General features: G+C 34.6%; 1 protein-coding gene across 1 annotated transcript; it reads right to left on the bottom strand.

Annotated features, from left to right (window-relative positions):
* Nucleotides 1-1,108: 1,108 nt before the first annotated feature.
* Nucleotides 1,109-13,841, bottom strand: LOC110456824 (2-phosphoxylose phosphatase 1-like). Its single transcript, XM_021507816.1, has 3 exons — nt 13,696-13,841; nt 4,085-4,375; nt 1,109-2,340 (listed from the first exon to the last, which is right to left on the bottom strand). Exons 1-3 carry the CDS (start codon nt 13,760-13,762, stop codon nt 1,121-1,123), a joined length of 1,578 nt encoding a protein of 525 aa, XP_021363491.1. The 5' UTR covers nt 13,763-13,841; the 3' UTR covers nt 1,109-1,120.
* Nucleotides 13,842-18,311: the final 4,470 nt, after the last annotated feature.

Below are 18,311 nucleotides of genomic sequence, written 5' to 3' on the forward strand. Positions count from 1 at the left end.
GGAGTTTTTACAGCTAAGAGTAACTTCCCCTGGTCACCCCTGAAGACACATTTGAACTCTTCCAATTCAAAGGTTGGAATAGTTCATTATGAAGCGTTAGGGTTGAATGAGTTAATTTGATGATATGCTTATAAAATTCCTGAGTGACAATATTCGTAAAGTATAGGTTTTGTAATGTAAAGGTTCACAGTTCATGCCCTGCAACTTTTTCATTTACTTAACATGTTAATTTAATTAAATATTTCTTCTGAAAAGGTTTTAATTTCCGTGTCCCACTGTACTGTGAGAATTTCCTATATGTAGTAGTAACCTCCCCTTAACTTCTGTTTGGGTAACTGTAGGACAACTGGACCAGGACGCTTAAGCAATATATAGTGTAGCAGTGTAAAGTTAGGGGTTCAAATCCTGGTCTAGCCCTGTACGTCCTCGATATCCAGGGGTTACGCTCACGTTCGCTCTCTGCACCCCTGGAATATGTCATAGCAAAATTGAAGGCTTAGTTAGTACATGTAGCACCTGGTGGATGAGACAAATAGTGATGTACATTACAAGAATCTTGCGTTCGTGTAACAGTAAAACTTACTGGCTTTGAAGTCGGGCATCACTCTGCTGTAATCTTCAAAGGACAAGTATCAGCCCAGCCATTAGTCAGGTTTATTTACCTGACACCAATCAAATAGCGAGCAGCGTGCCTTCAATTTTGCTTTGACATATTCCAGGGGGATGAGCCCTGTGGTGCTTTTTACACTCAGATAACTGCATGTTGTTGGTTTTTATTTTGTTTAATTCATTTTTAGATTATTTCTCACAAATGTCCTGCAAGGTATGGTTTTCTTTTCAGGAATGATTTATTAAAGGTAAAGTAATGCTAGAAAAAAACAGTTTCCAATTCTTAACTCATCGACCCCTAAAGTCACATTTGCACCTTACCAATCAATGACTGGGTAAGTCTAGTTCAGATGTGTAGGGGTGAATGAGTTAAATACAGGTTTATGGCAGTCGTCTTGGGATCCTTAAGCAAATATTTTACATCAGCGACAATGGTAATAATATAGTTTAACTTACACTAAAGGAAAATAAAAATAGAAGTCCTGAAACAATTTTATCGAATAAATTTATTCTATATACCATCAGTAATGTGTAAACATTGAGTATTAAAATCATGAATATCATATACTTTTAAATGATTATCAATAAATTCTTTAAAATGATGTAATCGACATAATCCATGATGCAATTTTCTACAAAATATCAAATCTTTTGTTCTATCTTTACCATTGTATAATACACGAATAAAAGCCTGAACTGGAAATCTACTAGCTCTTTTTGTATAAAGTTCAAACACAACCCTTGAGGCATAAGGAGGCCATTTCCCATCCAAATGAAGCCCTAAAAGAGTAATTAATGGTGATAACGATATATCATGCCCTGAATATAATACAAATTTACGATTATCTTTCAAAAGCACATTATCTTTCATTCGCATTAAAATTTCTGTCAATAACGGATGTAACGCTAAATGAGCAAATTTCAAGTATAGTTCACTTCTTGATTTAAATTTCACACCATCTGAATCTACGATATTCCACATTTTGTTGATTATATTTTTATCAATACACTCGTTTCTTTCATTGCAAGGCAGTGACACCTGATGGCAAATGTGTGCCATCGCAATATCCACGACAGCTTCAAGCCACGGCACCTGACCAGGTTGAATTTTATAAATGTCTGCTATTTGCTGTTTTAAATTTTGATGTTCAGAATCGTTTCGATTATGACTTCCTGCCAAACCGTTAGCCTTTAGTTTAAAAAACTGGGCTAAGGGACATCGACAAGTAAGCTTGGTGACTTCAGAGGAACAGAACAGCACATCCGGTGACAGATGCATTTGGATTTTCTGCAAATCAAAATCAGGTAGGAATCCGTACAATAGTGCAACCGCACTCTGGAAAGTTCTGGAATATTCTGTACTCTTGATGTGTATATCATTATAGGAAAAATTACCTTTAAACAAATTCGTAAAATATTTTTCCTGAAGAAATTGTCCTATTTTCAAATGCTGAAGGGCCCCTAAAGGGGTCAGTTGAGCTCCGTCACAAAAATCTTTTTTCGGATATAGTTCCCAGTTTCTAAAATCACTTTTTGGATGGAAGTTTGTTTCAGTTTTCTGTAATTTATTCAGATAGCTAGTGAGTATTCGGTCTTTCATCAGGAATCTGGAGTCAAACTTGCATGACAGTTTGCTGTTTGGATGATTAATGATGCTGTGTATTGGGGATCGGTCACCATGACGAATAATCACGTGAACAGATTTCAACTGGAATTCGTCTCCCACGTTTCCTGGAGAAAAAAAGAACACAGAAAAGGATTAGTTATGAAATTGAAAGTACATAAAAGTATCTAGCTAAACAGGGTATACCAATATGCACAGTATTGGTAAGTTACCTCCACTAGCTCTGTTCGATTGTTGATGAGAAAAATATATACGGTACAGTGTATTTGAAAACAGTTACTTCCCTTAGCTCTGAGATCGTTAAGGAGAGTATGTACAGTATTTGTAACAGTTACCTCCCCTTACTCTGTAAGAATGTTGTTGAGAAGAGTATGTACAGTATTTGAAGCAGTTACCTCCCTTAGCTAAGGTTGAGGTTAAGGGCGACAATACCAAGGTAAAGGTCTATGGAATGAAAAGTTAAAGAAAATAAATCTGTATGTATCAATTAACTGTAGAAACTAGACTGAATGTTTTCTGGTTTGCTTCAACTTTTTTTAAATGACAATATTTACAAATGTGTCTATAATCACATTTACTGCTGAGGTTATCCCAGGTCAAAGTTGTTAAAAGCATTATTAGCGTAACTCATTCACACCTGAAATTTCATAATGAACTATTCCAACCTTTGAATTGGAAGAGTTCAAATGTGTTTTCAGGGGTGAATGAGTTAATGGTTCATTAACACAAAATTACAAAATTGAATTAAAATTGATTATTGTTTTAAACTTTCCTATGAAATATTTTCATTTTTCTCGCCGTAGCATGATTACATTAATCAGGTCCTCGTTGAGCCATTGTGACGTTACGTCACGTGAAATTTGGTGTAGGATAGAAATTCTGTACATCTCTTTCTTACCCTGAACAGCTCTATGTTACTCACATGGAAATGACAGAATATCGTTTTCTTTTTCATTGGTAGAAAAATAGTAACATCTTGTTTTGACGGTTTTATACAGGCTATGACTCTAGCTGTATCAAGCTTAAGGTTGTGTGCAATAAATTACCCATACAGGTTCAGAAAAAGAATAGACCTGCTTTGTAAATCTGGGACCCCTATTTAGTTTTGGGGCTTGCTTCAAATTCTATGTCTATTGCTCAAGGGATATTGAAAAACCAAAATTCACAGCTGACGACACCACTTGGGACATATTTCGTTTCTTTTTTCTCTTCCATACATTTTCTTTTTAATTGTTTCTCCTTAGGCACACCACGTCTTCAAATCACCTTAACTGATGCAAGTACATGTACGTTAAATTCCAAACAAATAAACTGTGCAATTATTTTTTTCCATAGGGATCATATATTATGACTGCTTCAGATTGTACCTGATCGTAACCTTTGGCTAGTGAAGATGAGAATGGCTATGTTTCAAGAAAAATTTGCAACAAATTCTTGCATGACCGTCACAGTAGTCAAGTTTTTAAAATCATTCATTTCTGACATTAATATATTTCATACCAATCTAATTAAAATTATATCTTCACATCGCTTTACATCTCCACTTTTTCGTCTGGTCCAGTGATAGTTTGAATATTGCAAAGCCTGTCATTGGTTAATTGTAGTTTCAGGTTGTTAAACTTTTTAACGACAACATCACCAGAAGAGGAAGTCTCTCTTATTTCAAAGCAAAATCCACAAATTGTACAAACGTTGTCTTGTAGATAGACACGGCGTGGTGTCATGGGCGCCGCCATTTTCGATGCTCATTTGACACCTCTCGGTCTTTTATCATAGCAAGTGTGTTCCGAAATCATTACATCATCACTTACAGAAATGCGTAAGCTCTCATCTGATTGGTTNATTTCATACCTTCCTCGCTTGCCCTCAGGTCACTAGAAGGAGGGTTACAATATTCCTTTAGTCTGCCCTCCACAGCCACATATCCACCCCTCAGGACCGGTGGGGCCTGCACTTTCCTGTTTCGCGGGATCCCAGTCGGTGTGAACTGAATCGCCTGGTTTCTGGAGGCTGGTGGGTGTAGTGGTGTCCCTCCCCTTGAGTCATTTTCGAGTGGTGATGACTGAACGTCCTCCCCTCGGTAAAGTAGATGAGGGGTCAGGCGTGTCTTTTGAGTCGGAGGAAGGTCATTCAAATACACATCTGAAAAATAGTTTACTTTCAATTACAAAATTTTCTAAATACAACTCAGTGAAACCTAGTGGTGTTTGGATTAATTGACTTTGTCGTCTATTGGTCAATTAAGCCATTAAACTGATAAATTGACTACAGAGTTCATGATTCAGTTTAGTCGGAATAATTGTGTGTTGATATGATGGAGGTATCAGTGGAGTAAATCATGATTTCAAGCCTATATCCTTGCTACATACTAACAAGAGTTAAGCAGCAGAATTTTCTTGGGCCCATATTCATGAAACCATTCTCACGATCAAAATCTGATCCTGTGCTCAAGCCCAAATTTTTGTTCTGGTGATTAATTGATAAAATTTCACATTTTGTCATTGATTTGGAAGAACTTTAAATAATTTAGAGCCATATATCATTTTCTTTGTTTACACTTGACTTCTTCTTGAATTTAAAGGTAGTTAGTTTGAGCATAGACTCCAGACTTCTGCACGAGAATGGTTTCTTGAATACGGGCCCTGGTATTTATTTCCAGCAGCTGTATATATTGGCATCAGGACTGATCATGTTAGGACTATTAACTCATTCACCCCTTAAATTCCATAATGAACTTTTCCAACCTTTGAATTGGAAGAGTCCAAATTTAAATGTGTCTTCAGGGGTGAATGAGTTGATTACAGATTCAGAAATACATTATATTAGTTTTTGTTTGGGTAAGTAATTAACTCACAGCAGTTTGGAGTTCACAATATATATATATGCCTTAAAAAAGATTATTAATCAAGCATCGACTAGTCAAAATTAATCAATGATCGATCGCAAAATTTCAACCTCTTCCCAACGCTAGTATACGTAAAACCTGTGTTATCTGACACCCTGTCATGTGAGATCCTGCTACAATCTGTAACTGCTTGTCAGAATACAGAGGTCTTCTTCAATAGTTTAAATATAACTGCAGTTTTCACACTTTTTCAGCTACACATTATAAAGTATGTACATTTACACATACAATGCATATATATACAGGACATTTTCTAAGATTCCACACACCGGCCTAGGGACCTTAGACCACTTAAGATAGAACTCATTCTCAAACTATTTTTTCCCCATAATCCTTATATTATACCAAAACACATGTTGTAAGAAACACTCAGCTTCTCATGATCAAAAGGCACAAACAAACAAAATTCGGCAACTGTACATACAATTTTGTATTATGGGTACTGTAGATGATAGCGGATACAAGATATATATCGATCCTAGGAAAGTAACAAGAGTATTGGAGAGTTGCAAGCTATATAGTGCGTATATACCCATACTTGTACCGATAGGGAACTAATAATTTAAACGATTACTCTGCGGGAACCACATGTAATTATACGTTTTAAGTACTTGATTAGGCCCTGTCCTTATATGACTCTGACTGTTGCGAGGACGCAAACACACAAAAAGTCCCTGAAGCAGGACTGTAACAAATTACACTTCAAACTAATGAATTATTAAGCTACAGTTTACTGGGATATTGATCATGATCATGAGCCCTTAGAAAGTAATTAACTCATACACTCCGCTGAATTGTCGAAACAGGAGGCCCATTAAGGCCCTGAATCGCATTTTTGAGAGTGAGGTCGATATATGTGCAGTTTTTTTAGGAGAACACCCAAGAAAGTTAGCAACTTTTTTACAGGATTGTTATTATCTTCATCAATTAAGGATGTTATCATGATAATTTGATGATCGTTACTGCTGAAGCATTTTCCAATTTGTTTCGAAAATGGAAAACAAATCTAAATGAATAAAAGTGTCTCCTTAAAAAATGGAAAAGGACAATCATCACGCCGTTGAAATAGATCTAAGGAAAGTTTTCTAGTAAGGTTTCAATTTTTCATGCCCTCCAGAAACAGCAAGTTAAACTTACAGCATGTGATTCTGAAATGTAATTTTGTTGCAATAGATATATTTGCAACAGTGGCATAAAATCAATCTAAATTATTATTCATAATGACTCCGGAAGCCGATTTATGACATATGCATTTTAGCTTCTTGAAATTGCAACATATTATTAAAACTCATATATGTATACATGGTATATACATAGGGTGCATTTGGTACATATTTAAGATTTCTTAATAAATTAATGTATGCCACTTCTGTTTGATCAGTTGTCACCCTTTCACCACTGTAGACCATAATGGACTCATCCATATCAATGCATGCATAGTAGAGTCTACTAAAATTACATAGGGGTGAAAGGGTTAAAGCTATGAGCTGCAATTTGAAAACAACTTCAGTGAGTTTGACACATAGCCTGCCCCCATACTTACATTAGCCTTGGACATGTACTTGGCATTGAACATGTAACTACATACTCTTAGCATGATGAAAGCAGGTATATTGATGATAGCCCAAAACACAATCTCATAGTCATACCTTGATCAAGATGATTTAGAGCAATAAACAGGATTCTAGATAGGAACTTCAATAGATCTATCCAGAACCAATTCAATTGTTATATATAGATTTTGTAGATTAAGTTTGATCCGTACCTTTTTAATTTATATAATTATGAATGTCTATTTTAATGTTGTTTGGCCCTAAATGACTTGAAATGTCCATGAAATAATGATAACAATCTTCAACTGTCACAAACCAAGATGGCCACCTTGCTGCCATCTTGTTTTTCTAATCAATCTCAAAGTCTAATACAGGCACAGCTTGATTAAGACCAAGAGGAAACTACATGCACAAGATGAAAGGCAATTTGAACAGCCCATTATTTGGTGTTGGTAGGATAAGAATGTCACTTTTATATAGTGTTACTACATTAATGTTGCTATTTTATTCACTAGTCTCAGCAACCTTTTCAGCGTCACCAAATTATTGTCTTCCCTATTACCGGTGTACAATGTACGACACAAACCCAAATGACAAATTGTCCCCACCAGCTACACAAACATTTGTGTACATATTTATGAAATCACTCCAACAAAAGCTATGATTTATTCATAGAAAAACATCACCAACAATTAGCAGTTGTCTGCAGTTAGGACTCACTACCATGGAAAGGAAAACTCCCATATTATTTATAATCAATGGTTGACAGACAAGTTCTAGAAATATCAGGCTTGCGGCACCACTTACAAGTTTCCCCATTTGTGCCTTTATAAGCTTCCTCGTGAACGAGATGTGTCCCCTCGGGTTCATCATGATTTATTTCAAATCAAGCTCATCAATCTGGGTTGGCTCACATATGTGTTGTTTGTGTTTCACACAGGGAATTTACATAACTATAAATTAATGTACAAAATGTATGTATGCACTGGTATGGTATGTACATGTACTCAACTCTGGGAAGATGTTCTGCTTAGACAGCTTACACTACATATGTAAACATGCATATTGCATTTTATCATCATCAGATGTTCAAAAGTTTCCTCATTTAGACGGCATCTGTCTGAGCGGAATATCTTCCCGGCTAAACTGAATAGTCTTTCGAGTGAAGCTGAAGATGATCGGATAGTCTCAAATACTTGATAGCAAGTTTTAACAGAACAGGGTATTGGACAGTTTGTTTGCCAAGGTGGCAAAGGGTCATCCTCCATGTCAATATATATATACAAATATGTATTGTATACTAATGGGCCAATGGCCCAAAGTTTGAATAAAACTTGAAAAACAATACAAAGGTTTTCGAGATATTTCTCTACTTCCTTTGGTGCCAACCCAGATTGGTGTCTTTTCCTTGGGGTTACTGGCAGAAAACTGAAGAAATCCATCTTGCCTTGAAATACCCTGTTGTGTGTTTGGGAATTAAAAAATGGCTCAAATGTGGTTGTTCAAGTTTTCAAGTGAAGGTGCAATTCAGTGTTAGTATACTGTTCACTATAAGTTCACCCTTACACAGATAGAATGTTCTGGATGGTCTACCCTGTTGTAATACAAGTACTCATTGTGGAAGAGTTGGAAAAGATCGTCATATTGGTAAAAAAAACATGTAACGATGTCAGTTTAGTAGATTATTTGATTGTCTCATCAGAATTATTTAATATTATTGAAGATTTTGAAGTGAAAGAATTTGATCCACTGCTCTCTGATGTACATTGTCGCTTAGAATTTAATTGCACTTGTAATGATAGCTACTCCCCTAAATAACCCCCTAAAGTGACCATGGAATGCAACGATTTTGTAAAATGGAAGCCAAACAAAAGGCAAGAATTTTCAAACCATATTGAAGGAAATGAAACTGTTAGACTGGCAGTTTTACTGCAAACGATAAATGATATATCAAACCAATCTGAGATGGATGATGTTGTACATGAAATAAGAAATATTTTCTCTGATACTTGTAAATCCGTTTTTGGTGTTAAAAAGAATGTATACACGCCTTGTAATAATGACAAAAACACTAAACAATGGTTTTCACATGAATGTGCCAAGAAAAGACGCGAGTTTAATATCGCTAAGCATAACTATAAAATGATAAAAAATAATTTGAATAGGAAAAGGTTGAAAAGGAAAGGTAAAGAATATCGTATTACTATGAAAAAATGTTATATAAACTTCCAAGATAAAATGGAGGGAGAAATAAGAAAAACCTCAAAAAGTGATCCTAAAAAGTTTTGGGATATCTTGAACAAAATAGATTGTACGAGGAAAAATATCAAAGTAGATAAAAAAATAGATGAAATTTTCAATTATTTTAAAAATCTTAATACTGATAACAGTGATGTGGAAGAATTTCAGTTACCTACATTAGATGAAAATATGTATGACCATGTTTTAAATGGTCCAATAACTGAGACAGAGATAAGGAAATCTGTTAAACATCTTAGTAATAATAAAGCATGTGGAAACGATGAGATCCTGAATGAACATATAAGATATTCTTTAGAGCCTTTTATAAATATCTATGTCAAATTATTTAATACAATATTGGATACTGGTATAATACCTAAGTCATGGACTGTGGGGCTAATTAAACCAATATACAAAAACAAGGGCGACATTAATGACCTTGATAACTATATAGAGCAATAACTTTAGTATCGTGTTTGGGAAAACTTTTTACATCTACACTAAATGATAGATTGAATCAATTATCTGATCCAATAAATCTTATTCATGAAAGCCAAGCTGGCTTTAGGAAAGGTTATTCTACTACAGAAAATATATTTGTAATGCAAACACTAATATCAATGTATTTCTCCTATATAATAAAAAGTTATATTGTTCATTCATTGACTTTAAAAAAGCCTTTGATACAGTGTGGAGGGTTGGACTTTGGGGAAAAATGCTGAGAAGCAATATTAATGGCAAAATACTAAATGTAATCTATAACTTATATACTGATACTAATTATAAGTCATGTGTAAAAAATGGAAACGAGCAGACTCAGTTCTTCACGAGCAATATCGGTTTAAAACAAGGGGAAAATTTATCGCCATTTTTATTTTCGATCTACTTGAATGATCTAGAGGAGTTCCTGTCTAATAATGAGGTGAAATGTCTCAAAGATATTGATAATCTTAGTCAAAATTGTATTGGAATGTACCTAAAATTGTTTATTTTGTTATATGCGGATGACACTGTTGTACTGGCAGAATCGCCCGAGGGTCTACAGAAAGCTTTAGATGTCTTCGGCGATTATTGTAAAATATGGAAATTACATGTTAATACAAATAAATCTAAAATAGTTGTCTTTTCAAAACGAAAATCGAAAATCAATAGTACATTTATGCTTTGCGGAGAGGAAATTGAAATTGTAGATTCTTATCCGTACCTTGGGTTATTGTTTAACTATACTGGAAACTTTGGTAAGGCGAAAAAGAAACTAGCTGAACAAGCCCAGAAAGCATTATTTGCTTTATATAGGAAAATCAGAAATATCAATTTACCAGTAGACCTACAGTTTGAACTTTTTGATACATTAATATTGCCTATACTGTTATACGCGTCAGAGATATGGGGATTCGAAAATATTACCCTCTTGGAAACGATACATTTGAAATTTATAAAAAAAGTTCTCAATTTAAGGAAATCTACGCCTAATTATATGGTATATGGAGAATCGGGACGTTTTCCTTTAGAAAATACTATTAAAAATAGAATGATTTTATTTTGGCACAAACTAATAACAGAAAATGGTAAAGTATCGAGTCAGTTATATAATATTATACATGCAATGCACGAAACGGGCGCATTTCACTCGAAGTGGCTAAATTTTATCAAAACTACACTAAATGATCTAGGGTTGACATATATCTGGACATCTCAAAAAGTGACTACTCTAGAACGACAAAAACTTAAACATATTATAACACAAACGCTTAATGACCAGTTTATTCAAAAGTGGTATGCCGATATCGAAAAAAGTAGTAGAGGACAAAATTATCTATTATTTAAATCTAATTTTGGTTTTGAAAATTACTTAACTCAATTAAACAAGAGGGATCGTGTTGTGTTTTGCAAATTTCGCTCGTCAAACTTTCCGCTGCCCCTGGAAACTGGCCGTTGGATGGGAATTCCTCGAGAGGAAAGAGAATGTACTTTTTGTAATAGAAATGAAACAGGAGATGAATTTCATTATTTGTTTAAATGTCAACAAGAATCCATACGCCAGATTAGGGAAAAATTTATTCCAAAATATTATTACACCAATCCAAATGTTGATAAAATGAAAGGAATGTTCACAATATGTAACAAACAATTAATCAAAAGGGTTAGTACATTTCTTGTAAAACTGCAAATAATTATAAAAAAATAACAATTGAAATAAATCAGTATGTCAAAAATACTATACTTTGCATTATGATTATGGCAGTGAAGATAATTTGCTGTGAAAATTGAGTATCCAATACATATATGACTAATGCTGATAAATCTGGTCATATATATTCTTCTGTGTCACATGCATGAACTAATGCGGAATCTGTTCATGTGTAATCTACTCTCACTCGTGTGAACTAATGCTGAATCTGTTCACATGTAATCTACATGTGTGAAATAATGCTAAATCTGTCCTTGTATAATACTACTGTTTCACATGTATGAAATGAGGATGTGTAATCTTACTGTTTCACATGTATGAAATAATTATGTGTAAACTTACTGTTTCACATGTAAGAAAATAATGTTGAATCTGTCAAGTATAACCTTACTGTTACTTTGTAACAATACATCTGATACATATGTACATCAAACAATGTGAAATATTGCTGAATCTATCTATGAAATATTGCTGAATCTATCTATGAAATATTGCTGAATCTATGAAATAATGCTGAATCTATCTATGAAATATTGCTGAATCTATCTATGAAATATTGCTGAATCTATCTATGAAATATTGCTGAATCTGTCTATGAAATAATGCTGAATCTATCGATGAAATATTGCTGAATCTGTCCATGTGTAATCTACTCTCTCTGTCATGTTTTATTTTGATTGATGTTATTTTGTTTGACCTCTTGTTACACACTTTGTGTGTCAGAGCGTAATAAAAAATCTTGAAAATCTTGTGTGGCATTCTTTTGTTATTAAAATCACAAGTTACCACTTATCTCTGGGAAGGAGGACAATAGCTAAGCCAGGAATAGGGGATTAGGATCATTACTGGTATAACCTCTTATTACCTGTGTCCTTACATAATGAAGATTTACTTTGGAAACTTTCTATTTGATTAAAATGTATAAAGGTACACACACTTCAACATTCAACATTAAAGTAATTAAAATTAATTGGGCATTACATACATTTTTCAATGTAATTAATTAAATTACCCTTACATGTAATTAAAAAAATCCTCAATTACACATTACATCTAATTCCTTAACAAAATGTAATTAATTGCAATTAATTACCATTAGACATTACCCCATGCCTGAATTTGATACATCGTTGCAGCCCTATACTCTGCATGCATAGAGCAATTGTTATATAGATGGATATAGTATAGGGTTGGGATCTCAATTGTTTCCATGTTATAATTATTATCCAGCTTTTGGTAGGTCCTGAGGATATGCATTTATAAAAAAGCGAACTCTAGACTAAGTATTCTTAGAATTTTAAAAACTGCAGTTGATAGGAATACATTAAAAACATTATATGTCTCATATATAAGACCTGTGCTAGAATATTCTGATATAGTATGGGATAATTGTACCAATTCTGAATCAGATATTTTAGAATTAGTTCAACTAGAAGCTATGCGTTTAATTACTGCAGGCCTCAGACGAGGTACATCTCATCACATTCTGTATACTGAAACACAACTTAAAACATTACACTGTGTGACACGAAGACAAAATCATAAACAAACATTAATGTATAAGGTTCTTAATAATTACACTCCAACTTATCTCAATAATATCATTCAACCATTTCTAAATGTAAATAATAACTATACCTTCAGAAATAACAGATTCTTTAATATACCACAGACAAGAACTACTACTTATATGAATAGCTTCTTCCCTTCTACAATGGTAAAATGGAATGCACTTGATAGCACTGTACGAGACTCCATCTCAATTTCATCTTTTAAAAAGAAACTTAAAAAAAACTTTGATACATCTGTCTCAGAAACTTTTATTAACTGTTCCGAGGAAACTTAACATCATTTTATGTCAGCTAAGAAATTTCAAAAGTGATCTTAACTTTGCTAAGTTACAACACCATCTGATTGATGATGCTTCCTGTGTATGTGGTGTACAGAGGGAATTAAATAAAACTATTCTTATAAATGTTGACTCTTACATTAAATCATCAAAACGTTTCATTGCTTATACGTGCTAGACAAATGAATATTCATGTATTGTTATTATTATTATTCAGGCAAGTTTTGTCCCTTAAATAACGAGTATTATAGACATAAGCTGGTGTGGGTGTGCATGTGTGTGAGAGGAAAACGAATTACAACATTTTATATATTTAAGCATTGTACATAGCTACCGGAAATAGAAGAAGACTGATATAGGCAAAGCCTGTTGTCTTATTTTTTTGTCAATACTGTTATAATATCTTCTTTAATGTTAACTTATATGTTTGTATTATACATGTATTGTTAATAAAATACTTTTGAAATTGAAATATGCAGGGTCACATTTGCATTTGTAATTCAAGGATATTTTTGTTGTTGTCCCATTTTGTTCTTTACAATCGTCCATTTTTATATAAAAAAAAAATCTTTTAATAACACCCTGTCCTGAATAACACTACGATCCTCCTATCCCGAGAGATCATTGTTCATAGCAGCGACACGTCGCTATGACGCTACCTCCAAATGTAATCAAATTTGTTAACTTCTCAGTTTCCGAATTATCTTAGATATTATTACTTACAGAAATACCAACACAGAAGGACACATCCTGCAGTCCCTCCATAGAAAACTGTCCGCACAGGTCTCATCTCCACTGTCCCTAATCAAAGCAGACCAACTCAAGCAGAAAACAAGAATTCGAAAAAAACAGTCCAGTCCCTTAGGCCATTCTGTGTTGATATTTACGGGGTCGCTTACGACCATCCGGAAATTGTAGCTGCGCGTATGAATTGTACAGGAAAATAATGAGGGACAGCGAGATTGAAAATATTTTTGCTTTTACTTTTTAATAATTTTCATATTTTTACATTATTCAATTTTCTCTTGAGTTAGTTAATTACATAAATACAATCCTGACCAGATCATTTGGTAAAGTGCCACACCCCTAAAACAAATTTCCAAGTCCCTGTGGTTAGTGCTAGTGAACCATCGTCCGCACGTGTTAACTTTTCATTCAGACATTTCCAATAACAAATATTGGGGCAGTTGGTACACAGGATGGAATACTGCATTAAATTTTCTTAAAACTTAAGTGGCATATTTACATTAAAATGACTAATTTGAATAGCAAAACGATATAGGGTGCTAATTTAGCTACATATATGTTGTACATATATGTAGCATGCTAAAAAGGAGTTCTACAAAGTATCCCCGAATATATAATTGACACTGACCTGCCTTCAAGGTCACAGGGGTCAAATAGATGCATGTTAGTCCAAGGTGATTATATTTGGCCATAAAGGTATCTGGGATAACGTTCCCTCAAATAAATAATTAACCCTGACCTACATTCAAGGTCGCATGGGTCATGATTAAATATACTAAAACATAAAAGCAAATTCTTTTGAATAAAGTCATGCGCCCCATGATGACGATATTTGGTCAGTTGTATAATGTATAATTTGAAGTTCCCACAATTGCATTGCCTTGACCTAGCTATATATACGTTCATTGTCTCAGGTTTGAAATGTGTTTTAAACCTTTAAATGACTTCAAAGTTTGGAAAAAATAATGAACATAAACTACTTTGAAGGCCGCAGAGTTCAAATATTTAAAAGCCTTTAAACATTTTGTTTTAATTTAACAAGATTCATGTTTAGATGAAGTGCTATATAGCTTCAACAAATGAAAGACCTTGACCTGTTTTTTAAAGTCACAAAGGTCAATGAGTTAAAACCTTCAAATAAATTCTTCTGGAGGACCAAGATGACAAATTTAAAGCTAGGTAATGATATTTTGCACAGTGGCGTGTTGGTTAGCAGTATTGCTTTTTTTATGAGAATATCTTGTCCCGATTGCCTAAATATCCAGGTGAGCGACACAGGCCCTCTAGAACTTTTTGTGTAATAAATAAATCAGCCTAATGAAATATTCCGCGATAAACGAACACACTTGGACCTGAACTGTGTCAAGTACCAGGCAGAGCTCAAATTAAATGCACAGTTCGGGGTTTTGTGACAAATAAATGACAATATATCAAGAATAATACGCCTTTCTTTCACGCGTGTAATACATATATTATATAACATTTCTTATAATATATACGTATGAAGCTTAAGGGGTCTTCTTTTATAAGAATTTGTGAGAGAAAATACATAACTCGAAATTCCGGGGTTATGTACCTCCTCGAATTCAAGGGGTTAGGCTCACAAATGTACTTTGCAATCCTGGAATATGTCGTGAAAAATTGAAAGCATGTGGTTAGCTGCTTGATTGGTTCCAGGTAAAAGGTGCAAAAAAGTCACCTGACTAATCGTTAAGCTGATACATGTCATTAAGAGATTAGACTTAGAGGAGCGACACCCGACTGGGCGTCTTGGCAATCAAAAATACAAGGGTCTGACTAGATAACTGAGTTTGTTTAGAGCGATAGTAAATGTATCGCGAATACAGGATTCGAATCCTGGTATGGCCTCGTTCTAATTTTACAACCAGAGCACTATTGTTGATCTTTTAGTTATATATTCTGTGTATTGTATTTTAAAAAAATGGTCTGCGAAATATGGTTTTCTTTCTAGAAATTATTTTCTCAAAGATATAGCCATGCCGGAAAAGACTTCCCAATGCATACGCACAGTTTTTTGCAATGGTACAAGGATCCTTAAGCAATTTGTTTCCAATCGCGGAGGGATTCGTATGGATCTATATATATTGTCCCTGTAGAATAGGTCTATTATGTATTACAATCCAAAATGCGTACACGACCAAAAGAAGATAACTTGTATGTATCAACCGAATTCCGTGCTTTATGTACGCCCCAGGGTAACACAGCTAATAATGCAACGGAGTTGAAATAACTATTGCTAGAGAATGAATTTTCTTGAAAGACTGGTATAAAAGACGTTCTCTCTGCAGTAAAGAAATCCAATTCTAATCCAGTCTTTCCTGATGTAAAAGTTACATACCTTATTATTCCTATAAACTTGGAATTATTCATTAAAAAGATTAGAGGTTCCAAACACTTCTATAATATTCTTATAAAAAACAAGATTGTACCAACAGGACAGAAAAAATGGAATGATATCTTTGATTTAAATAGTTCTACTTGGCGTAAGATATTCAAACTTCCCTTTGCTATAACTAAAAACACAAAACTTCAATGGTTTCAGTATAGAGTGAATCACCATATTCTGACAACAAACTCGTTCTTATTTAAAAATCGTTTAGCTATATCTCAACTCTGTATACTTTGTATTTCTGAGACTGAAACTATTATACATATCATGTGGGAATGCCAAGAGGTTCAAAATCTCCTTCTTATTTTTTCATGTGCAAAAATATTTGCTCTTTAAGGTGGGCTTTTCTCCTCTTGTTTTTTTGTTTTGTTTTTTGTTTTCTCTTCTTATGTGTACTTATGTACTCTCTCTCTCTCTCTCTCTCTCTCTCTCTCTCTCTCTCTGGATGATGATGCTGTACGAATGATGATGATATATTGATGATGATGATGATGATATATGGATGATGATGACAGTATATTGACTTGGATGATGATGATATATGGACGAATATAGTGATGATAAGATGATGATGATGATGATGATGATGTACAGATGATGATGATATATGGATGATGATGATATATGGATGGTGATGATGATATATGGACGAATATAGTGATGATACGATGATAATGATGTACGGATGATGATGATGATATATGGACGAATATAGTGATAAGATGATGTACAGATGATGATGATGCTGCTACTCCTGCTGCTGCTGCTGATGGTGATGATGATATATGGACGACTATAGTGATGATGGAAAGATGATATATGGATGATTGTAGTGATGCTGTTGATGATGAGATGATGATGATGATGATGATGATGATGATGATGATGATGATGATGATGATGATGATGATGATGATGATGATGATATTTCAACATGTGTGAATGTGTGTATGTGTGATGATGTCCTGTGTATTGTACATGTACTGGAAAAAAAATGAAAAAATAAAAAATAGAAAATAAATAAAAATAATTATGCAACGGAGTGACGATTGTGTTTTCAAGCATAAATATTGTACCCGGAAGGCTACCATCTACCTTCTGTGTTACAAACTGCATTATTAACCAATCAAAAATAACTCGGCATTCCGTCTGCTCTGCACCAGTCTAATGACGTGATGGGAAACCTTACTACACGTCGGCAATCCGAATAGGTTTAAACGTCTACGTAAGGCATTGACAGAAACTCGAACAAGAGCAAAGCTACTATGCAAGTTCATATTGAGTTTTTATGGGAGGTGGGCCAAACGTTTATTAAAACATTCTCTTGATGGTGACGGGATGGGGATGAGAAGGTGTTGTGTTAGGAGAGGAGGGCCGCGGAACACATACCATACAATTAAAGAAGGAAGTGACGTATACAAATAAAAACAATGACTAATCATGATCATTGACCACAAGCTACCTAGGTATCACAGTTCCTTGTGACAAGTACAATGCACACATTCGTGAGACTTTCAAAGATGGCCTCCTCCATGAATGCTGAACTACTAGGAGGCAATCGACGAAACCAATGCTAACTAACCCGAACTCTAATTGGTCAGTCCGCACGCGCATGACAAATGCAATATGCTTGCTCCTCCAATGTTCACAAATATATTTTCGCCCATGAATGCTACACTATTTATCTCGGAGGCAGTTAATGAAGCCACTGCAAATAAACAAGAAATCTGCCAGGTCACTCTGCAAACATAGAAGTCATTTGATGTAGTATGACAGTGTGTCTGTTTGGGGTTTGACGTCCTCGTAACAGGACGAGTGCTTAGGGAGACACCACCGGGAAGAGAAAGTAGAAAGACAATAAAGGAGACAGGAAACGAAAAAGATTCCAAGTGTTGCAATGATGGGGGAAGCAGATCAATGTTTGATGTCTTCAATGACACAGAAGACAAGCCCCAATTCTGCGGGGTCCCTACTAGTCGCATTTTACGATACACAGCAAGTGGGCTGCAACAGGTTTCTTCTTGGTTTCACCAATGTAACTTAAACAGGAGACAAAGACAAAAAACGCGCCCCCCCCCCCCCCCCCCCCCCCCCCNGACACTAGTACGACAGTCATGAGGAAGAAACAAGGATATTCTAAGATACAGGGATTATAAGAAAATATGGAATATTTCATCAAAAC

Source organism: Mizuhopecten yessoensis, unplaced genomic scaffold (assembly GCF_002113885.1).
Source record: "Mizuhopecten yessoensis strain PY_sf001 unplaced genomic scaffold, ASM211388v2 scaffold8853, whole genome shotgun sequence".
Taxonomy (NCBI): Eukaryota; Metazoa; Mollusca; class Bivalvia; order Pectinida; family Pectinidae; genus Mizuhopecten; species Mizuhopecten yessoensis.